At 39.9% G+C, this 24,152-nt stretch overlaps 1 protein-coding gene across 1 annotated transcript in view; it reads left to right on the forward strand.

Annotated features, from left to right (window-relative positions):
- Positions 1-24,152, forward strand: part of LOC105942581 (coiled-coil domain-containing protein 7-like) — a 192,298-nt gene that overhangs the window by 33,305 nt on the left and 134,841 nt on the right. Inside the window, exons 10-16 of the mRNA XM_058681281.1 lie at positions 856-886; positions 1,343-1,432; positions 8,057-8,142; positions 10,835-10,889; positions 13,581-13,646; positions 16,503-16,673; positions 20,632-20,669. Coding sequence (XP_058537264.1) covers positions 856-886; positions 1,343-1,432; positions 8,057-8,142; positions 10,835-10,889; positions 13,581-13,646; positions 16,503-16,673; positions 20,632-20,669 — 537 coding nt within the window. The remainder of the gene's footprint in view (positions 1-855; positions 887-1,342; positions 1,433-8,056; positions 8,143-10,834; positions 10,890-13,580; positions 13,647-16,502; positions 16,674-20,631; positions 20,670-24,152) is intronic.

Here is a 24,152-nt window from a genome sequence, read left to right on the forward strand (position 1 = left end):
TTCTAGTATTTTTTCAAATAGAAATCCCACCTCATTATCTCACTAGACTCAGAACATTGAAAACCCCCATCCCTATGTACGTAAATGCTCAGATTAGAGGGAAAGTTCCTCAGTCTGGTATATTCCATCTCCAAAGGCTCTACAGCAAAGGTAATACTGAAAGACAAACACTTATTCTCTTAGATCTTAAAAGACAGGGTAATCGTGCCACTCCATTCATTCTTTAATAGTTGGGGTTTCTACCACGGAAATTGCTGATAAAAAGTACATAAATGTTTGGAGTGGGAAGGAAAACCACTGTGTGATGAACAGGATCTTGTTTGTAGAAAATCCCGAATGGTCAACTAGAAATATTCAGATAAACAGTTGAGCATGTGAAATCCAGAATACTCCAAAACCTGAAACTTTATTATTGCCACCCTTGTGCCTTATTTCTATTATTTTATGAATTTTGTTTGAAGGGCAGAGAGAGGAAGAGATATTTCATTTTGTTTGAAAATCAGAGAGAGGAAGAGATATTTCATTTTGTATCTACTCCCCAAATACCCCTAACAGCCAGATCTTGGTGAGACTGAAGCCATGATTCTGGAACTTGATCCAGTTCTACATGGAACCCGAGTGCTTGAGCCGTCATCTGCTGTATATGACAGTGTGTGTGAGCAGGGAGCTGGGATCCAGAGTAGGAAAGGGATTTGAACCAAGTGTGAGATATCAGAATCCCAAGCAGCAGGATAACTGCCATGCCAAATGCGCATTCCACATCTTTTCAAACCCCTACAAGAAAATTTGCGTTTTCTAAAAATCACAAGTTTAAACTTCATGGATTTTTTTTTTTTTTTCTGATTTGTGTTTCAGAACTATGAAAGAGCGAGGTGTATTGGAGGCTGTAAGTAGAGCATTGTCAATCTGGATTTGCACTTTGCCCTGGAGTTCTAAATAGACTGCAGAAGCGATCAGAAAGTCTAACCACAAGAAAAAGAAAAAAAATGGAAAAGTCAAATGCTTACCCAGTTTATTTAAAATGTATCTGTGTTTAGGTGATCTGAGAAGCTTTGCCATGCATTGAATTTGGCCACATCTTATTATTACTGAGATCTCTCTCATTAGGAGGGGATCTTCAGCTATAATGTCCTGTAGTCTTGTCTTCTGATTGCTGCAGTCGCTGCCGTTATTAACTGCTTTACCTCTTGTACTCCCCAAAAGAGCTTCACAAAGCAGATAGTAGTTGATTATTTTTTGTAAGTTAATGAAGACTTTTTGCTTTAATTAAAGATGTCAGATAACATTTCTATGTTGACATATTTTTTTTTGCTATTAATACAATGATAACAATTTTCTTTAGAAATACAAACAGATACAGAGTGATCTTGAGTCGTTATCGCAGGAGAAAAGAGTGCTGGAGAATAAGCTGCGGAGGCTGAAGGATCCAGAGGTTGGTAGAATTTTAGTGTCTGGAATGAGCATGCAGTACCCAGTGAGGCTTCGTGTTTCAGCAGGACACCGAGAAACATTTCAGTGTCTCATGCTATCTTCAATATCAGTAATGTGTCATTTTATGAAATAAAAGAATGTTCTAAATGTATTGGCACCAGAGTGGTGCTGCGAAGATGAAGGCAGACAGCAGTTTCTGCCAGCTCTTTGTTGACAGGATGTGGAGTCAACAGGGCTGGCCAACAGCTGTGGGACAGTTTTATATCACACTGGTTGAAGTTCTTTGCGCTTGCCTACTTTTCATGGCATAGTAACTGATACTGTCAGTTGTGTAGTGCTCACTCCCATCAGCAAGCTCTGGCTTTAATCAAAGTGAAGGGCTATATTCTTCATAGTGTTTATGTGTCCTAAAACATTTAACAGCATGAAAATAGCTTTTTACTATGTTTTTTTGTTTTAAAGAGTTATTTATTGGTCCTGGCACGATAGCCAAATGGCTAAAATCCTGGTCTCGCAACCACCAGGATCCCATGTGGGTGTCGGTTCATGTCCCGGTGGTCATATAGGATCTGACTAAAAGCAGATTTACAGAGCAGAGGAGAGACAGAAAGATCTTCCCATCTGCTGGTTCATTCCTCAAATGGCTGCAGTGGCCAGAACTGAGTCGTTGTGAACCAGGAGCTTCTTTCTGGGCCTCCCACAGGGGTACAGGATTCTAATGACTTGGGCTGTCCTCCACTGCTTTCCTTGGGCATATGGAAGGAACTGCATAGGAAATGGGGCTGCAGAGTTGAGTACTGGTGTCCATATGGGATGCCAGCACCACAGGTGGAAGATTAGCCTCTGATGTCACTGTACCTGCCCCTATGCTTCTACGTGCAAAATGTTATCACAATTCTTTTTTAATTTTAATAATATAAAGACAGATTTTATGCATTCTGATTCTATCACTCCCCAGTTACCCATGCCAACCCCCCTCTGTTATTCAATTTTCAAAGACATATTAACCCACTCTGTATTTACAGATTTAATACATCAATAATAATAATAGTAAAGAAGTAAAACATGAGATCAGAGTTCCGTATGAGCATAAAAATCCTGACAATGATATTTATATCCCCAAGTGACCATTTTATTTTTCTGTGTTTTTGTATGTTAATTGCATTTGTGAAAGAAAACATACCTGTCTCTTTGAGATCGCCTTGTTTCACTAAGCATAATGATTTACAGCTGAATTAATTTTGTTTACATCTGAGTAGTATTTTATGGTACATATGTATACCCATTTTCATTATCTAGTCATCAGTTGATGGGCATGTGGATTATTTTGATACCAGCTACTTCATATGTATTTTCAGATATTTGAGGAGTTTCCATACTGTCTTCCATAGTGGTTGTATTAAATTACATTTCCACTAACAGTGGATTAGAGTGCCTTTTCTCCCACATCGTCTTCAGCATTTATTTATTTATTTGGTTTTCAGATTATAGTCTTTTGACTGGGGTGAGGTAATAATGATTCATTGTGGTTGTAACCTGCATTCCCTTGATGGCCAGTGAACCTGAGAATTTTTTCATGTGTCCATTGGCTATCTGAATTTCATCCTTGAAAACTGTCTATTCATGTTTTGCCATTTGGTAACTGGGTATTTTGTTTTGTTGTTGAGTCTCTTAAACGCTGAAGAGATTCCAGATATTGATCCTTTACCATTGCATAGTTTGCAAATATAGTTTGCAAAAAATGGTTGCTTCATTTTTTGGAGCTTCTTGGCTTGATAGAATCCCATTTGTCTGTTCATGTCTTTATTGCCTGTGCTTTTAGAGTCTGTTATAGAATGTCTTTGCCTGCTCCAATGTCTCACAGTTTCACCTATGATTTTCTCCAGTAGTTTGAGGGTGTCAGATTATAACTTAGCTAGTTCATCCATTTTGGGTTATTTTAAAAGGTATAAGGTAGGGGGGGTCTTATTTAGATTCAATTTTTCTAACACCAGCTGTTGAAGAAGTAGTCATTTCTCCCAGTATTGATTTTGGCTCCCTTGTGAGTTATTAGCTTATTGTAGATGGGTGGATCCATTTGTGGGTTTTCTAATCCATTGGTCTACATGTTTTTGTGCCATTAGAGTTATGTTTTTTAATATCAAAATTTTTTTGTTTGTTTAACACTTTATTATGTGACATGACAATTAAAAAGTAGGAATAGTATCAAATGATGGAGAAAAATAGCACACAAAAATTTGTAAAAAAAATATAAGTCTTTTTACTAGGTGTGTAAGTAAAGGCTGTACACACTGTTAAAATCTCTGAGTGCCTCTCTCATATCTGTAGATTACTTTTTTTGTTACTCTGTGAATTAGTTACCACAGATTATGGCAAATATACAGTATCTGTCTTTTGGGGACTATCTTATTTCACAATGCGTAGTGGCTTCCAGTTACTTCCACTTACTTTCAAGAGACCAGATTTCATCCTTTATTTATTTGTTTGTTTTTACTGCTGAGTAGTCTTCCACAGTGTTTATGTACAACATTTCCACTTACCAGTCTTCTATTGGTGGATATCTGTATTGATTCCATGGCTTAGCTGTTTAACCAGTCATCTGCATCTGTGTTGATTGCATGGTTTAGCTGTTGTGGGTTGAGCTGCTTTAAACATGGTAGCACAGATATGCTGATTTCATTTGCTTTGGATCAATGCCCTGGAGGGGGATGTCTGGATCATAGGCTAGATCTGTTTTCAGCTCTGGCCATTGCTGCCACTTGGGAAGTGAACCAGCAGATGGAAAGTCTTTCTATCTCTCTCTTCCCCCCTCTCTCTTTCTTTCTTCTTGTCCTCTTTATGTAACCCTGCCATTCAGATAAAAAATTAAATCTTTTTAAAAGTTTTTGTTTTAATTAGCCAGGTGTCCTGGTATTTGCTATGTATACACCCACTATTTTCACATCTTCTGTTTGATTCCTTACTCATCACAATGTCCTTCTTTGCTTCTTTTAATAGTTTTTATGTTAAAGTTTATTTTATTTAATATTAGGATGGCTATACTATCTTCTTTTCACTTTTTGTAAGTGTGGAACATCTTATTTCCCATCATTTCATTTTCCATCTGGGGCATGTTTGTCAGTAAGGTGTATTATTTGTAGGTAGAAAATACCTGGGCCTTTTTTTTTTATCCTGTTCAGCCAGTCTGTATCTTTTAACTCAAGAATTTAAGCCACTTATATTCAAGGTTATTATTGATAGATAACAACTTGGTCTTAATCATTTTTTGGAAAGTATTCTTTTTGTTTACTTTAGATTTTCTTTGGACTTTTCCTAGGAGGTTGTGTGTATTCACAGTCTTTGACAATAATGACTATCATCTGTTTCTGTGTGTAGCACATCCTTAAGAATCATTGCAAGTCTGGACATGTGGTGACATTCTTTCAATTTCTGTTTGTTTTGGAAGGTCTTTATTTCACCTTCATTTATAAATGAGAGCTTTACAGAACACAATATTCTGGGTTGACTGTTTCTATTTTTAAATTTGTATTTATTTATTTGGTGCTGAGCTGGTCCAAAGTAAGAAGCTAGGAGTTTCTTCTTAGTCTCCGCATTGTTGCTCAGGCCAAACCAGCTGAGCCGCCTTCTGCTTCTTTTCCTGGATGTCATCACATAATTGGATCAGAAAGTGGAGCAGCTGGGACTCAAACTGGATCAGACTGAATGTCTTCAGCTCAGGGGACAGCTTGACCTGTGGTGCCACTGCACAAGTTCCAGCTGACTCCTTTAGGACTTCAACTATGTCTCTCAGTTGTCTCTTTGCATATAGGGTTCCTGCAGGGGAATTTGCCTGTTATTGTAATTGGGGATTTTTTTTGCAGGTAAGTTGACATTTCTCTTACACATATTTTAGAATTCTTAAATGTATGTTACTCTTAAAAGTTTGACAGTAGTATGTGGTGATGAAGATCTTTGTTGATGGTGTATTTCCTATACATGGATGTTCCTTTCCTTTTTCAGGATGAGACATGCTTCTCTTATTATTTCAAAAATACAAATTGTAACTCATTTTCTCTATCCAAGCCTTTAGTATCTCTTACAACACACATTTTAGGTAATTCAATAGTATCATAAATCTCTTACACTAGTTTCCATTTTTCTCATTTTTTCTTCTTGTTTTTTGTTTGGGATGTATCCAAAGTTTTGCCCTCTGGTTTGGGTATTCTTTATTTTGCCTCATTGAATCTGTTGTTAAAGTTGTTCACTGTGTTTTCTATTTGACACATTGAATTTTTCATTTATAATATTTCATATTGATTTCTTTTCAGTATGCAAGCTTTTTCTTCCATATTGTGTATGGATTTTTTTATCTAATGAATTTTTTTTGAGTAATCTTTTGGTCATTCTCTTGAATTCATTTTCAGCACTTGCTAGATCCTCCTCGTCATTACATCCTCATATTGAAATGTTATGTTGCTTTGGAAGAGTCATATTTTCTTCCTTGTCCTTCTTTCTTGCACTTCTCTATTTTTTTTTTAAGATTTATTATTATTGGAAAGCCGGATATATAGAGAGGAGGAGAGACAGAGAGCAAGATCTTCCATCCAATGTTTCACTCCCCAAGTGAGCCACAACGGGCCAGTGCACGCCAATCCGATGCCAGGAACCAGGAACCTCTTCCGGGTCTCCCACGTGGGTGCAGGGTCCCAAGGCTTTGGGCCGTCCTCGACTGCTTTCCCAGGCCACAAGCAGGGAGGTGGATGGGAAGTGGAGCTGCCGGGATTAGAACCGGCGCCCATATGGGATCCCAGGGCGCATTCAAAGTGAGGCCTTCTCTATTTGTTTTTAAGCATTTGTGGAAAAACTTGTTGATTCTTCTCTTTGATGGCTTTGTCTTTCAACGCTGCTTCTGTGGAGTAGTGAAGTATTTGTTTACTGTGTGAACATGCAGAGGTGTGATCCGGGATGACACCAGGACGCACTCCTTGGTCCATAAGGGTGACGCATGAGTCCAGGGAGACACTTCGGACAAGCTAGATGAACTGTTATCCCTAGCGGTGGAGGGCACAATGACATGTGCTATTACATCACAGCCTCACTTCCTGTCTTCCAAGGTGATAAATTCCCTGGGTTACATATTTCTAGCAAGGTGCCTTCAGCCCACCACCTATGCAGGCACATGGATCTGCATGGTTCTCAGTGTGAGCTGTAACCCTTCTCTGACAGTCAAATATCTGAGCACCTGAAGCCAGACACAGTGATTGTGTAGTTCCAGAATTATGACAGTGATATTGTTCAAGGCTGCTACAGTCACAGGGTGCAAGAAATGCACTGTCAGGGCCCACCAGCACCAGTGAAGTTAGGGGATGGGAACACTCTCAGTTGGAAGTCGGTACCCAGATACCTGCCTACTGTTTATGCAACATTCAGTCAGTGAAGAATCACAGATTTCACCCTATGATAAAATCCCCTGGTCACAGTATGCAAGAGTCAGTGCAGTCTGTAATGGCATTAAGACTGCTCTTTGCTTGCTACTTGCTTAAGCTCCCATGCCAAGGAATGAGGAGAAAGAAATGTGCATTTCCTTCATGGTATTAGATCAGTTCCCTCCCCCTGCCCTGCCACAACTGCAGGCCATACGCACAGTCAGTGTGGTCTGCCAAGTTATCCCTCAGGCAGTATCACCAGTGACAAGGCTGTTACCTTTTGTTTTCGCGTCGTTGCCTGAAGATGGCACCTCTTCCAACTCCCAGCTGGAGAGTTGTGGGTGATGGTCCTACTCGCTACCGTGTGTGTGTGTGTGTGTGTGTGTGTGTGTGTGTGCTGGCCGCACTGCTCTACCACACCTGTATTCTTTCTGCAGAATTTCTACTGCAAGCCGCTCTAACTTTCTCCTGGGAAAACTTCCCTCCGCATTTCTTGTGTTCTCTTCCTTGATCCAAATCCACATATCTTTCTCCTGGTCCATTACGTTGAAATCATTGGCAGTTCTTTAACATGATTATGTGTGTAATGCATTTTCCACGTATGTCCCTCAGATTTTATTTCATGTTTTTGTATGGTGAGGTAATTATTTTAAATATTTTGTTTTTATTTGAAAGGCAGAGTGATAGAAATGGAAGGTGAGACAGAGAGAAGACCTTCCATGTATGACTGCAGCAGCCTGAGCTGAGCCAAACAAAGCCAGAAGCCAGGAGATTTTTCCTGGGTTTCCTAACTGGGTGCAGGGGTAAAAGTACTTGTACCATGCTTTGCTGTTTTCCCAGGTATTAAACAGGGAGCTGGATCAGAAGTGCAACAACCAGGACATAAACCAGCACCCAAGTGGAATGTTGGTGTTTGCAAGCAGAGGATTTGCTAGCTATACCACCATGCGAGCCCCATAGTGAAATTTTGCCAGAGTCATATACCACATGTAGCTGAACGGACTGTAATTTACTGTGGTAATTAATTAAACCTAGACTCACTGTAATACATAGGCTGACCAGACCTTGTGTTTGTTTTTATTATGATCATAATCAGCATATGAGCAGCATACCGTAGTGATACCTGAGGTAGAATGCAGATCTTAGTTATGCATATTGTCATGTTTTCCTGTAATTCGTTATGTCTTCATCTGTTTATTTCTGGTCCTATAAATTCATAGAAAGCAAAGATATATGATGCTTCAACAAAGAAAATTGTAAAACCAGAGAAGAAAAAAGACAAAGGAAAAATGGAGGAAGCTGAATGGTAAGCAATTCCTGAATTTTGAATATTCTTGGTCAAATCCTAGTACCAAAAGATAGTTCGGGCTGGGCATCCAGGTGGCAGGATAGTGTAAGGACACTTTTAAACAGATGGAGAAACATTAGCCAGTGTGAAGCAGAGAGGGTGCAATCCAGGAAATAGGAGAGGACAGAATGACAGCAGAGGGGTACCTGGAGACTGACAGACACAGAAGAGCAGCACACATATGGTGTGGTGTTGCTGTGACTGATACTCCAGCAACATTGAGCGAGCATCAGTCTTAACTGTACCGGAAGCCAGAAGTTCACCAGCAACCAGGTGGGAAGGGGTGTTCAAGGAGGCACAGGCGGTGAACCCAGACAAAGAACTGCCCATCCTGGTGATCTGTTTGATTTGACCAGGAGCAGAGAGAGCTGTAGGTCCAAACAAGTAACGCAGGAACTTGATGGATTTCACAGTCCAGTCCTCTGCTAGAGCCAAATTGGGTGCTGTTTGTATAGGTAGGCAAAGGCTGTGGGGACAGGACTGTGGGTGCACTGAGTTGGGAGTGAACTCATTTCTGGCTCATTGAACTGCAACAACGTAACATCTTACAGGTTCCACCCAAGACAGGTCTGGGTAGCCCCCCAACCAGATGGCCAGCAGATCAAGAACTCTAGTAGTGGCACATCAGGTGCCATTTTGTACAGTGCAGAAAAACTTTAAGAATGGAGAGACAACATATGCATGTGCTGAGCTTGGAGCAAACTCACTGAACTCAGTGCATTGCACTGGTCCCACAGGGAATGTAATACTGGTCAAATTGGTCCTTGTGTCCCTCAGGCCTAACAGCCAACAGGTTCTGGCAAGAATACCACCACCAACAATCTAGTTGTATAGGACACCTCATGTTTCCCTAATCCTGATAACTGCTCAAATCAGAAGTGGGAGAAAGCTTGTACAGACAACAATGCAGCCTCAGCACGGTATCTCAGGAGGTAGAGAGTGGTGAGCCAGGAGCTGGGGCTACAGAGACATGGTAGAACTCTAACATAAGAACCCAGACTTGGAACCCACTGGAGGGAGTGACATAGTGACTGCAAACAAAGAGTCATGTACCAACCACAATAAGTAAAAGCAAATTGTAGACCTGTGGGTGACACAGCTTCGATTCTTTAAATACAAAATAAAATTCTTCCTTGGGGCCCGGCGTGATGGCCTAGTGGCTTAAGTCCTCACCTTGAACATGCCAGGATCCCCTATGGGTGCCAATTCTAATCCCGGCAGCTCTGCTTCCCATTCAGCTCCCTGCTTGTGGCCTGGGAAAGCAGTTGAGGATGGCCCAAAGCCTTGGGACCCTGCACCCACGTGGGAGACTTGGAAGAGGCTACTGGCTTCAGATTGGCTCAGCTCCAGCCATTGTGGCCACTTGGGGAGTGAATCATCGGACGGAAGATCTTCCTCTCTGTCTCTTTTCTCTGTATATCCACCTTTCCAATAAAAATCTTTAAAAAAAAATAAAAATAAATAAAATTATTCCACAATAAAGAAAAGTGAAAAGAATACTCCTCTAATAGACCTGCTATACAAATGATACTTAAAGATATTCTCTTGATAGAGAAGAGGAATAGAACCCACCAAAACCTAAGGAAAGTATGAAGACTATTTCAGTAAAATGACAACAGAAGAATAAATCAATGAGCAACCCATTGATAAAATGACAGGACAAAATTACAACACATTCACATTAGCCCTGAATGTAAATGGACAAAACTCATCAATCAAATGTCATAGATTAGCAGACAGGATCAAAAAAACAGAACCCATCTATTTGTTGCCTACGGAAGACATAACTCACCTGCAAAGATCAATAGAAACTATATCTCATGGGTTTGATGTTTTTTTAAATTTAGTTTCATCACTTCCAAACACTTTCTTTCCCATTAAATTTTTCAGTGACTCATAAGTAATACAGTAGCATCATATTCTTCAAGAAAGTTCTTGATTTTCTTTTTCATCTCCTTAGTGACACATTAGTCACTCAATAGCATGTTATTTAATTTCATGGCATTGTAATTCTTTTTTTCCGTTGTTGAGTTTGTTTTGTGGCTTTTCATTTAAGGGGATGTACAGTAACTGTGTAATGGAGATTATCATATCCAGATACGAAGATGCAGTGCAGTGTGCATCTCTACTTGCAGATCAAAGATGGACTGCTAGTGAAACTGTTAACTGTATCTTGACAATAGGATGCTTGACTCTTTGCCATTGTTCATGCCTGCAGTAATGGAGGTGTGACTGTTTATGAAGAATTATAGGAGAACTCACTAGGTGGGAGAGAATTTGGGGAGGGGGTAAAGGAAATTCCAGCACCTATGGAACTGTATCATAAAATGATAATAATAATTTTTTTAAAGATTTATTATTATTGGAAAGCCGGATATACAGAGATAATAATAATTTAAAAAGCTAAAAAAAGATAGTTTAGTAAGCAGTTCCTGAATTTTGAATGTTCTTGGTCAAATCCTAGTATCAAAAGAGTTTAGCAAGAAAATGTAAATCCACTCTGTATTGAGTTCCTTAAATCCTGAAAAGAAATTTGTAGAACGGCTTTGGTGTTTGATATAAAAGATTTAGGAAATGATCAGTGAAGAAAAGGTGGCCAATGCATGTTGCCTCCATTGTTTATTAATTAACTGATGAATTTTAATTATAGGAAGACGGGTACTACAAAACAGTTGAAAATGAAAGATGATTTTCAAAATGTTCAGGTAAGAGACATGTTCTTTCTAGGCACCTATATGATTAACTGATGTTCTGTAATTTTCCCTCCTCCTTTATTTTTATTACTTCTGTTTATGTTATGTTCTGTTTATGTTTATTACTTCTGTAATACATTACACATATTGGTGCTCTTAATTATTTGTATGGGAAATATTAATATGGCTGCAAATATAGGGATATGTGTGTGTGTGTGTGCACGTGTGCACACCTGAGTTCCTGTGAGAGAGCGAAAGCATGAATGCAAGTGAGTTAGAGACAAAGGCATAGCAACTAAAGAGGAGTTCCTGTCCATTGATTTATTTCCTGGAAGCATGACCTGCTAGAACTGGGGCAGGCTGATGCTCGGAGCCCAGAAACCAATCTAAGTTTCAAGTAAGTGGTAGGGACTTGATGACTTGAGCCATAACCTACTGTGTACTTAGTGTACTTAGCAGGACACTGGACTCGAAAGAGGATCTGAGTTGGACTCAGGCAATTGAATGTGGGATGAGAACATTCCATTTGGAGTCCTAATCATTGCAGCAAGCATCCATACCCTGTTTGTTGATTCTATCACAGATGTCAGAAAATAAAATGATAAAAGCAGGCATATTGATATCGCACCAAGATCACGAAGGTTATCATGGTTTGCTCAACTATAACCATTATCATGGAAGAAAAAACATTATTGGAAATCACTTTAGGAACTCACTAGTTATGTGTCTGTGGATAAGTGCCCTTATTCTATTTGAATTTATTTTCTCAGTTGGACCTATTCTCTAATGTCTTTCGTCACGAAAATAGGTGAAACAAAAGCTAATTGGGTTGGGAAGTGGTGACAAGTTTGCCCTAAGAGATAAATGCCTGTATCGCATGTTAGAGACCCTGGGTTCACATCACAGTTGTCATGATTCCAGCTTTCCATTGATGCACACTCTGGTGGCAGCTGTGGTGGCAATTGCTTGTGTCCCTGCCACTCAGATGGGAGACCTGATTGAGTAACTGACTCCTGGTTTGGTACTTAACTCAAGTAAGTGAACCCATAGATGGAAGACTTCTCTTCATCCCATAGTCTACCATTCAAAAAATAAAATTAGGCTATTTAGCAGTAGCTGACCTATATAAAAAAGGTATATACGTCTGAAAAAACAAGTAAAAATTCTCCAGAAATTGTAAACTACAGAGGTCATTCTTCTTTTTTTTTTTTTTTTGGTATGTAATAAAAGAGATATACAAGTAACTCTAAAATACTTTAATTTGCTTAAAGTATTTCCATGAATGATGTAGTTAAATGGTATATTTGCCCAAGTGATTAAGCTAGATAACATAAATACAGGAAAAAATAATTGTCATGGTTTTACTGTGCATAAAATTGCAGTTTATGGAATTTTCTATTTGTACAAGTCACAACACATTTAGTGGCTTAAAGCTTCACATTTTCAGTGCATCAGGAGGCTGGACATGGCAACTATGTTTATGTCACAGCCATGATATTGGCCTCTGTGGCTTCTCTGTCTTCCTGGACCTCTCCAGGGACTGTGCTGCTGCTGAACTCTGTCCTTTGGTTTAAGTTGTAAAGATTCAAGCTGTCTATCAGCAATGAAATTGGCCCAGAGAGGGCTTTTCTAATCTTTTTAAATATTATTTTTATTGGAAAGTCAAATATACAGAGAGGAAAATCTTCAGTCTGCTGATTCACTCCCCAAGTGGCCTCAATAGCCCGAGCTGAACCAATCTGAAGTCAGGATCCAGGAGCTTCTTCATGGTCTCCTACACAGGTGCAAAGTCCAAAGGCTTTGGGCCATTCTTCACTGTCTTCCCAGGCCACAAGCAGGGAGCTGGATGGGAAGTGGGTCCTCTGGGATTAGAACCAGCAGCCATATAGGATCTTGGCGTGTGCAAGGCGAGGACTTAAGCTGCTAGGCTACTGTACTGGGCCCAACAGAAGGCTTTTCTATAAAGAAGTCTTACCCAGGATACTTTCCTTTGAGAACCTCACGGCCTTTGGTAGTGAGTTGATATTTGGACTTTGGCCTGGAGTGTTGGTGGTCACATGATCAGCTGTGATGGAAGCAGAGCTGAAAACTGTCTTCCATCTGACAGAAACCTCTTCAGACTATTTTGTTTTTAGAGTGTACTAATTATCACAACCAAAAATAAGGGTATTTCTAAAAGAGTAGATTTTTCTAGTAAGACTTGAAATGTTTCTATTCAAATATGTGAGAGTTAGGGACCAATGTGGAAGCCTAGTGACTAATGACCTTGCCTTACTCACACCGGGATCCTATATGTGGGTGCGGGTTCGTTTCCTGGCTGCCCTGCCTTCCACCCAGCTCCCTGACTGTGGCCTGGAAAAGCAGTGGAGGACAGCCCACGGCCTTGGGACCCTGCACCCACATGGAAGACCCAGAAGCAGTTCTAGGCTTTGGAGCAACTAAATAAATTAATCTTTAAAAATAAATGTGTGAGACCTAGAGTAAAGGAGACATGAAATATTCACTTTACATCGATTGTTCTTTGCTGCATTCTTATTCTATTTGCCGGTGGAAAATCAACAGGAATCTGTATGCCAAGTAATACCCGTCCTCATGGGTGAGAGCTGAAGCTTACGCTCCAGTCATCATCGTGGCTGCCTGGATTAGAAAAGTCGTCATAAGCATACGTATAAAATGATATTTCTCTCTCTTTTTATTTTCTAGAAATTAGCAGATGATCTGGAATCTGAGAATAGAATCCTTTGGGAAAAACTGAAAGTGGCCTTGGAGGTAAAGAATGCCATGTTGTTTAAAGTTAACAGAGGAAGAAAAAGGCTCACAGAGAATATTATGTGGATAATGTTGACTAATTATTTATATTATACTGTTTATATTATAGTGTTTAACATAAGTGTTTGTCTTACGCAGTAGAAATGAATGAATAAAACAATCACGCTTGTCTGAAACAGTAAGCTAGCAAGAAGGTTGAACTTTCTTTTTTTTTTTTTTTTTTTTTTTTTTTTTACTTAAGATCTATTTCTTTATTTTTGAGAGGCTTAAAGAGAGGGAGAGACAGAGAGACATTCTGATCATTGGCTCACTCCCCAGTTAGCCATGATGGGCAGAACTGGACCATGCTGAATCCAGGAGCTTCATCTGGGTCTCCAACATGGGGGACATGGACCCAAGCCCTTTTCCCCAGGCTGTTAGCAGAGATCTGGACAAGAAGTGGACCAGTTGGCACAAGAACCGGTGCCCACATGATATGCTGGCATCGCAGCTGCAGCTTCACTCACTATGCCACAGCCACAACGCTCACCTCCCACAGCGAATGGTTTTCCTGCACACTAGCTTAGGGCTCCTCATTAACACCATGCTGAAGGGATTTTTCTAGGCAACAGGAAATGCCTTTGTAGCATTCTAACAATGGAAGCCCTCCTTAATTCTACTCAAATACAGCAAGTTTGTGTAATATGCTTCCGCTTCTCCCTTGCCTCCGTGCTATTATTTTCTTGCATATTACAGTCGTATGTTAAAGACCCAACACTACAATATTGAAATTTTTTACTTATAGAAAATAATATCTTTTTAAAGAAATTAAGAGAGGAAAAATACCCTTTATGAGGTTTTTTTTATGAGGTTTTCACCATTTATGAGGCTTTTTGTCTTTCTCCCCATAGTCCATCTCAAAGTGTTAATGTACTTTAAAAATACTGTAGGCATTCCAGTTAAACTAAGCTAAACAGGAATGCTGGTTTACGCTGCTATTTTCAAATTCTAGTTGAACAGCAAAAAGAAATGAAGCTACAAGCATTTCCATAAGTGTATGGGCAAAATATAACCTTTTGATGTTTTTTGATAAAAATTATGATCAACAGTATTGGTGGTGTAGTTTTAAAAAGTGACTGGAAGCAGAGTAGGTTTTTTTTTTTTTTTTAAAGATTTTATTATTATTGGAAAGCCGGATATACAGAAAGGAAGAGAGACAGAGAGGAAGATCTTCCGTCCGATGTTTCACTCCCCAAGTGAGCTGCAACGGGCCGGTACGCCCGATCCGATGCCGGGACCAGGAACCTCTTCCAGGTCTCCCGCGTGGGTGCAGTGTCCCAATGCACTGGGCCGTCCTCAACTGCTTTCCCAGGCCACAAGCAGGGAGCTTGATGGGAAGTGGAGCTGCTGGGATTAGAACCGGCGCCCATATGGGATCCCGGGGCTTTCAAGGCGAGGACTTTAGCCGCTAGGCCACGCTGCCGGGCCCACAGAGTAGGTTTTAAAATTGAAAATAAGAAAGTGCTGTTGGGCCTGGCATGGTAGACTAGTGACTGAAGTCCTCCCCTTGCATATGCTGGAGTCCCATTGGGTGCTGGTTTGTGTCCCAGCTGCTCCACTTCCCTTCCAGCTCCCTGCTTGTGGCCTAGGAAAGTGGTAGAGGATGGCCCAAAGCCTTGGGACCCTGCACCCACGTGGAAAACCTGGAGGAGGTTCTTGGCTCCTGGCTTTGGATTGGCTCATCTCCAGCCATTGGCAGCCATCTGATTTTAGTATATGTACTAAAAGCATGAAGTTTTCTGTGAAAAAAAATACTTGACCAAAGAATATAGATGAGTGGTGAAAGAAATTTACATTCACAGTTGTAGTTTTGAAGGCCCAGTTTTACCAGTATTTCACTTTTCCAGAACTGTAACACAAATTGAAGAAATTTAGTTTTAGTTTATAGATAGACTTGTTTTTCAGTTTAACAAAGTTATTCTAAGATAAAATGAGGCAAGAACTAGTGATCATATAAAAGAATAAGAGTAAAGGGTCATTCATTCCCAAATCTTTGTATAATATAGTACTATAGGAGAAGTCCAAAAAAAATCTGTTAATGTAATATTTTATAAACTTATTAATAGTTTCATAAAAGTAAACTATTGGAAAACTGTGATAACTTCTTCTATTGATATGATATCCTGAGTCTTGCTACAGATTGATCTGTGATCCAGAAGTATTTGTTGAATCCTACATGTTCGAAGTGCGGAGTAGCTGTATGTTGTCCTGGCTAGCATGAAGCTTCCCAAGACTAATGTCCTGGAGGGAATACTCTTGAGTTTGACTGTTTGTAAATTCAAAAACTTTTTCATGATAAAAATAGTAGACAAAGAGATAAGTGGCTATTTTTTAAAAAGATTCATTTTTATTGGAAGATTTACGGAGAGAAGGAGAGATCTTTGTCTGCTGGTTCATTTCCCAAGTGGCAAAAGCAGCCAGAGCAAAGCTGACCTGAAGCCAGGAGCCAGGAGCTTCTTTAAGGTCTCCCTCATGGGTGCAGGATCCCAAGGTTTTGGGTCATCCTCGACTGCTTTCCAAGGCCACAAGCAGGGAGCTGGATGGGAAGTGGAGTAGTCAGAACATGAACCAGCGCCCATATGGGATTCCAGCTCATGGAAGGCCTGGACTTCAGTCACTAGGCTACCGTGCCCAGTCTAAGTTGTGGAGCTTTTAAATTATTTATTATGCCAATAGCTTACCTTAGTTTCTGCCAGCTTAGGAAAATAAAAGTTGAGAATTATATGGACCGAACCATGTACAAATTCCTGAAGTTTGTAATACTGGCAGGAAAATTGTTCTCAAAACACTTGGTAACTGGCACTTATTCACAATCAGGAAGCTGAAAGAGCTAAACATCAACTGGACAATTTCCTCAGTCAACAGAAAGCCAAGGCAGTATTGGAAAGGGGGAAAATAAAAATGAAAGGTGAAGACTCAATCGAGAAAAGAGGAGGAAAATTAATGTTAGGACGAAGGAGCAGTGATGACGTCCACAGACATCCAGAGGTAAGGGAGAAATCAAAATGGGAGCCATGAAGACAGGACTGTGGCTGTAAGAATGTGTATGTGTGTATACGTATTCAAGTGCCTGTGCTTTTTTGTTTAATTTTGCCTTCTGGGATTGTTAATTCAATATTATCTTGAAGACTTTGCTTTCAATTAAACAGTGTAACATCAAGTTAGTAATATTGAATCAGGTTTCAAATACAGATCTTTTCTAGCTGTAAAATCATGTCTCATGATATGTTCTTTGTTTATACAGCTGCCTTTGAACCTCATTTTGTAGATAGCTTTATTGTTTCGTGTTTCTCAGCACTTTTTTCCCCCTAAATCCAAAGTTAAAGTTATTGTATAATAGCTTAAATGTAGACACCAGATGAAATAGGTGAACCTGAGCAGAGAGAATAGCTTTATTACCCGACATACTGTTTTCACATGGGCAAGCAGTTCTAATTTTTAGTGATTTACATATACAGCAGTACATGCCTAATCTCACATGTATCCTGTTTAGCACTTGTTAAACAATTAAACATTTGCAAACTACAAGATCATTTGCGTGGGCTGCACACATGATGCCATTTGTTCAGGTTCATCCTGGTAAATAGTAAAAAACAAAAAAATGATCACTGAAGATGGCAGGGCAGTTGTTGATTCTCACTGCCTTTGGTACATAGCGGACAGTCATTCTTGAGTTACCAGTAATCTTTCCATGAGTGTCTCTGAACTTGTGCCAAGACACAGGAAGCCGACTTGATGCTGTTTAGGCTTTCCTCAGCTCAATTTGCTATGCTCACCAATTTCTTTGAATACAGTCCACAATTTGTTTAGGAAAAACACAATTACTATTTCACCTTCTTTGTGTTTATCTCATGATTTCTCTTTGGCCACTGGATTTGAGCATCTTGATCTTGAAATTTCTTCTCGGAGTTCTATCTTGGATTCTGTTTGTATTCTACATACTTCTTGTCAGCCCACATACCTTTGTGGCTCTCACTGCCAAATCTCATTTCTCTATCCCAGACATCTTCTTGTTCCCAATGCTACTCTTCATCAATACTGACTTTTTTTTTCTTAAACAAGAATCTAGTATTCATTATGTACCGAGATGAATGGATTGCTTTCCTCCAAGTCTCATTTTCTCCCCAAGCACTCAGTCTCCTTGCAAACTCACCTACCTAATTGCTGATGCTGGAAACGTTGGGATTATTCTTACATCAATCCAATTAGGAATGAACAAACTTTACCTACCTTTCTCAGTTTCACTAATAGTTCCTTTGGTCAAGCTGCCACCAGGACTCTAATTGATTCCATTCAGTCCGATCTCCACCTTGGAGTCAGTTGCAAAAATTTGTTATCTGTCCATGTGATCTTTCCTGATTTCTAATTATTTATACTTGAAGTGCAAATTCCTAATTATAATTTATAGCTTCCTGTGACCATCTCCATTTCTGAGACCCCAGCCTCATTTGATTTGCCCCAGGCCATGATACATGGCCAGTTATGCATATGCACATTGCCTAAATTTGATGTGTGAAATATATCATCATTTTCAGATTTCTTGCTACTTCTTCCTCGATTCCCAAAATTCATCTGATTGAAAAGTGAATGCATCACAAAACAAATGATGTTAATTCTCTTTTACTGCCTAACAAATTATTCCTAGATTACTGACAGACTAGCACAGAGACTAGCCTGGAATGAATATAGGGAAGAGTATATTGTTTGTACAGCCTGGCCAAGAATGTGAGGACTCTTGCTTGAAATTACCTCTCTACGTGGCTCAGGGAAGCTGCTTTTAAAGAGACACTGAGCGTGGGCATTGGCATGGGCTTTTAGTCATGCCCTCTGTGTTTCTTCTTCTTTGCTGTGTTCCTGCAGAATCCTGGCCTTGTGATCACTATAGGATAGAGATGTCAGCAACCATCCACCCCCCAGCTCTCTTGGAGCACTCATCCTGTCCTGAGTGATGACTTGCTTCTTCAGAGAATGATTGTTTCTCTGAAAAAAAGCAACTTGTAAGCAGTTGTATCAGGGCTGAAGAACCTGACGGGGTAAAAATAAAACCTTGTATAAATGGCCCCCATGGCCAATCGCCATGTGTATACATTTACTTTATAAACATGTACTTTGAATCCCACCTGTGGCCTCAGATCTTTTCCTCTTTGCTAGCTTTTGGCTTGAGATCTTACCGTAGTGGCTCTTCATAAGGAAAGTTAGAACTTGGCAGTGAGGCATGGAGAGATGTGGAAAGGCTGAGGTAGAGGGGTGGACAACCAAGGCAAAGACAGAGATGTGGCAAGACAGGGAAGGGTTCATGAATGGGACTTAGTTCTGGATCTGCTGTTTCATTGCTGTCTTTCTTAGAAGAGTGTGCAGTTACTGAGTCATCCCACATTTACAGAAAGAGGCTATCAGGACCACTGGCACAGGCACACACACACACACACACACACACACATACATATGTGTATATACATATATACAAATATACATATTTGCCTAGAGAAAGTGTATAAGGGAGACTGGTATGTCGAGAAGTGAAGATACATTGCAGTATGTATCTCTACTCCAGAATAAAAGATGGACTCCCAACGAAGCTGTTAAATGTACCTTGACAATAGGATGCTTGACATTCTACCATCATCTTTACCTACAATGCCATGATACATTTAAATAGCAGAATGATGACCTTGTGAATGCTTTTGAAGAACAATACAATTGTAATAATACTGGGAAACGGAGGGGGCAGAGTGGACATGAGGATGGTAAAAGGGGAAATCCTTGAGCCTATGGAACTGTGTCATAAAAAATAAAAATAAATAAAGCTAGTTTTACAGATATCTGTAAGTTTTTTCTTCAGACTTGTAAGGAAAAAGCCAGCTGATCTCTCTATGGGAAAAATTGAGGTGAAATTTAGGACTAGGATAAAAAGAATAGCAGTTACATGATAAGGAAATATCTTAATAGATTATGTTGTTAATAACACAGTATCTACCATTTTTGATCACACACTACATTAAATATATGTGGAAAAATAAATTTAAAAGTAAGTTTGAAAAATTTTTCTAAATTTACATTTCTTAAAAATTACGCATTTTGCACATTTTAGTATTCTTTAAAAATGTTGTTAATTCCCCAAAAGAGGACCATATTAGGATAATACAATGTATATTTCTATTCCTATCCAGATTAGTCATTTTAAAAGATTAAGCTTTTGCTGTTGTATATAGAGTTGTATGTTTTTATAAAAAGCTCGGAGAAAGGATTTTGAGCATTTTCAACAGAGAGAAAGTGTTTTAATAAATATATGTGTTTACCTTTCTCTGGATATTACACAATGTATATGTGTTTGAAATAGATGGTTCATGATGGATTATGTGCAACTTTGGTATGTCAAAAGAGACAGTGTATTTAAGGAATGAATTACATTTTTGTTTAAATTGTATTTGTTTTTTAATTTGACACACAAGGTAATGACAGATGTGAGGGACACAGAGAGGGTGCTGTGGATTAGGCTGCAGCCAGGAGCCAGGAGCTCCATCTGTCTCCCATGTGGACGAGAGGGGCCCAAGTCATTGTGCTATGAACTGCTGTCTCACGGAGTGTGCATTAGCAGGAAGTTGGATCAGAAGTCGAAGTGGTAGTTGACCTTGGAAGCTCTGACATGAGATGTGGATGTCTAAGCAGAAGCTTAAAATTCTGTGCCTCAATACCTGTCGCTACATAAGTTTTAGATTATGTATTTATCAAAAGCATAAAATCTTCTTTCCTTTTAGGTGGGAAATACACCTTTGGAACCTGATCCTCTTCTGTAACTTCTATTATCAAAATGTAATTTCTGGGTTTTTTTTGATATGTTAGTCTCATAGAATTTTTATGTTAAAAATATTTTGAGTTATTTTTCTGAACGATTAAAACATTTTCATACTTGGCATATTTAAACTTACTATTATATTTATTATAGATAACAGCAGGTGAATTTAGAAGATCAATTGGAGAAAGGTAGGACTTTAAAAGTTGGCTTTTTATAATTTTATCATTTCACATACTTGACTGGTATAATTACCCTTCTCAGTCTAGCATCATGAAATTTGCTGGTCAATGTCTGCTTATAATATTGAACTTGTAAAATTTATTTTACTTAAAACAGTTATAGAGAAAGAGGAATGAAAGGAGCAAAGGTGAAATACACATAGAACACACACAACAGAGAGAGAGAGAGAGAGAGAGAGAGAGAGAGAAAGGAATTCCATCCACTTGTTCACTGCCCAAATAGCCACAATGTCCAGGACTGGTCCAGGCTGAAGGCAGGAGCCATGAGTTTCCTTTGGATCTCTTACGTGAGTGTCCAATTAGCTATTTTCTGCTGCTTTCCCAGGCACTTTAGCAGATAGTTAATTTGGAAATGTGGCAGCTGGGACATAAACTGGCAAGCATATAGGATGCTTATATCCAGTGTTGCAGGTTGACTGGTTGTACTGTGATGCCAACTCAAATGCTTTCTTTAATTGAAAGGCAAAGTAATAGATAAATAGATATTCTACTTCTGATTCATTGCCCATGACCATCAACCTCCAGGGCTGCAAGTGTCTGAATCTAGGAGCCTAGAATTTTCTGTGGATCTCCGTAGAAGTAAACGGAACCAAGTATTGGGTCATCTTCCCAGTTCAGCATCAGGAAGTTAGATCAGAAACATGGTACTCAGGACTCAAACCAGTGCTCTGGGAGATGCTGGGTTCATAAGTCACTGCTTAGCCAGCTCACTACAATGTCAGTCTATGAATGTCATTCTTAAAGATTTGTTTTTATCGGAAAGTCAGATTTGCAAAGAGGAGAGACAGAAAATCTGTCTTCAGGATCACTCTTCAAATGGCAACAGTGGCCGGAGCTGAGCTGATCTGAAGCCAGGAGCCAGGAGTTTCTTTGGGTTTCCAAGGCTTTGGGCCATCCTGTTACTACTCTCCCAGGCCACAAGCAGGGAGTTGGATGGGAAGTGGAGCAGCTGGGACATGAACCGGCGGCCATATGGAATCCTGGAACATGCAAGGTAAGGATTTCAGCTGATAGGCTACCACGCCAGGTTCCATGAATGTAATTTTAAAAAGATAATGTCTGACATTAGATGTCAAGGATTAAAAGGTTTGGATGAAATAAAAAATCAGACTTTAAATTAAGCATGTCATATATATAAACACTTTTTATTTTCTACCAACTAGTTTCAGATAGTGAGAAACTGACCGTTATTTTGAGTTTTCATCAAGGTACATGACCTGCATACAAAATGAACTGAAAAAAGGGCCCGGCACGATAGCATAGTGGTTAAAATCCTCACCTTGCACGTGCCAGGATCCCATATGGGTGCCAATTCTAATCCCGGCAGCCCTGCTTCCCCTCCAGCTCCCTGCTTGTGGCCTGGGAAAGCAGCTGAGGATGGCCTAAAGCCTTGGGACCCTGCACCCGCGTGGGAGACCCGAAAGAGCTCCTGGCTCCTGGCTTCGGATTGGCGCAGCTGTGGCCGTTGTGGCAGCTTGGGGAGTGAACCATCAGACAGAAGATCTTCCTCTCTGTCTCTCCTCCTCTCTGTACATCTGCCTTTCCAGCAAAAATAGATCAATCTTTAAAAAAAAAACTGAACAAAACTTTGCCTCTTATTTTTGTTGATTCATTTGACATCTATGTGTGAGTGTGTGTTTGTGTGTGTGTGTATGCATGATTGTTCACATGGATAATGCAAATGACTGACTCATCCAGTTCAACTTTCTGAGATGCAAACAACTGTTTCATTTGCACTTTATAACCGACATAAAAGCCAGTGTGGTCGATAATAGTGGCATCAAGTCAGATATGTTACTGAGAGTAGCAGATTCTATCTCTAAGTTTGGTTGATGTCCAATAAAGTAAACCAAGTGAGTATTTCTGTAATCGATTGGAATTAGATAATTAGAATTCAAAGTAATTGTACATAAAAGCTTATTCTTTAACTATCATTTTACTTATTTTTAGAGGTTTATTTTTCTGAAAGTCCAAGATAGAGAGAAACCTCCAGAGAGTTCTTAGGTCTACTGGTTTACTCACCCAGATGGCTCTAGTGGTTTGGGCTTAGCCAGGCTGGAGTTGAGCCTGGCTGAAGCCGAGGGCTAGGAGCTTCATCAAGGTCTCCCACGTGGGTGACAGGGGCTCAAACACTTGAAACATCCTCCACTGCCATTTCCAGGCCGTCAGCATCCTGAGAAGGTATAAGAAAACATTTCTTTAGATATGTTCACATTTCATGATACTTTGCTATCTTAAAGAAATGAAAAGCAAGCAGGCAAGCATAATGTTGTTAGACCCAAGCCAATGTAGCTTCCACCTCAATTGTTTGCTTGACCTTTTTTTTTTTTTAAATCTGGCCTAAGTTACCAATTCAGGCACAGTTCTTACCTGGCCACTAATCTGAGGCTGCTGGGGTTAAGGTGGTGGCCTGACCACACACACACACACAAGAACCATAACCCCAGAAACGCAGGCAGCATGATCGGAAGGACACTGGTTCCTCAGGCAGAACAGGTTAGTGGGGCTCTGTGAGCGCCCCCTCCTCTGAAGCCATCATCTGTAGGTTTCCTGTCCAGGGTGATGGATGACGCTGAGGCTGAGCACTGTTCTGAAGTCCAAGTGCCTATAGCTGCTGAAGTCTGCAGGTGTCTCACATGCACAGGGCTCTCCCTGCAGCCTTCTTGTCCTCACCGCTGAGTCAGATTGAATTCAGTGTGCTCAGAGGGACTCAGGCATCTCAGGAAGAGGGAGCCATCTTGTCCTGAGGGGTCCTGCTTCACTCCAGTGTTCCAAAAACACAGGGATGTTGTTACGTTTTTTCCTCGGGCATTATAAATGTTAACGCAGCACTGCTTTGACCTACATGATGGCCTTGCAGTTTAGGTCCTGTTTCTAACAATGTTTGCACAGACAGTGTGTCTGATGTAGGCACAGCAAGTTGACATGGTCAGTGTGAGTTGTTTGCGCATTCACAGACTGTAAATCTGCTTGTTTCCAGCCTCTTAGCAGGCCTTTAGTCTTCTGACTTTTACTAAATACTTTTAACCTGTGAAATTTCCCCTTACTGGAGGAATTGAAAACTAGTCACTGTGCAGATTTTGACCAATGCTAATTGTAATTCTTCAAAAGCATCAAATATTTGTAGTTTTAAAAATATTTATGTATTGGAAAGAGAGAGGAATAGAGAAACAGAAAGAGAAATATCTCCTACCTGTTTGTTCCTCCCCAAATAACCACCATAGCCAGGCCGGGAAAGGTGCAGGTGCGGCTTTGATTTGGGTTGCAGGTAACCAAAGTGACATCCTTGTATCTACTCCAAATACCTGCTTACTTTCACATTATACTCCCCATGTTGAAACTTTTGATAAAGCTAATTTCAGGACTATTTTCTAATGCCAGCTTTGTGCCTAGGTCATTTTGCTTTTTTATCTATAGAAATGCGTTCCACAT

The sequence above is a fragment of the Ochotona princeps genome, chromosome 25 (genome assembly GCF_030435755.1).
Source record: "Ochotona princeps isolate mOchPri1 chromosome 25, mOchPri1.hap1, whole genome shotgun sequence".
Taxonomy (NCBI): domain Eukaryota; kingdom Metazoa; phylum Chordata; class Mammalia; order Lagomorpha; family Ochotonidae; genus Ochotona; species Ochotona princeps.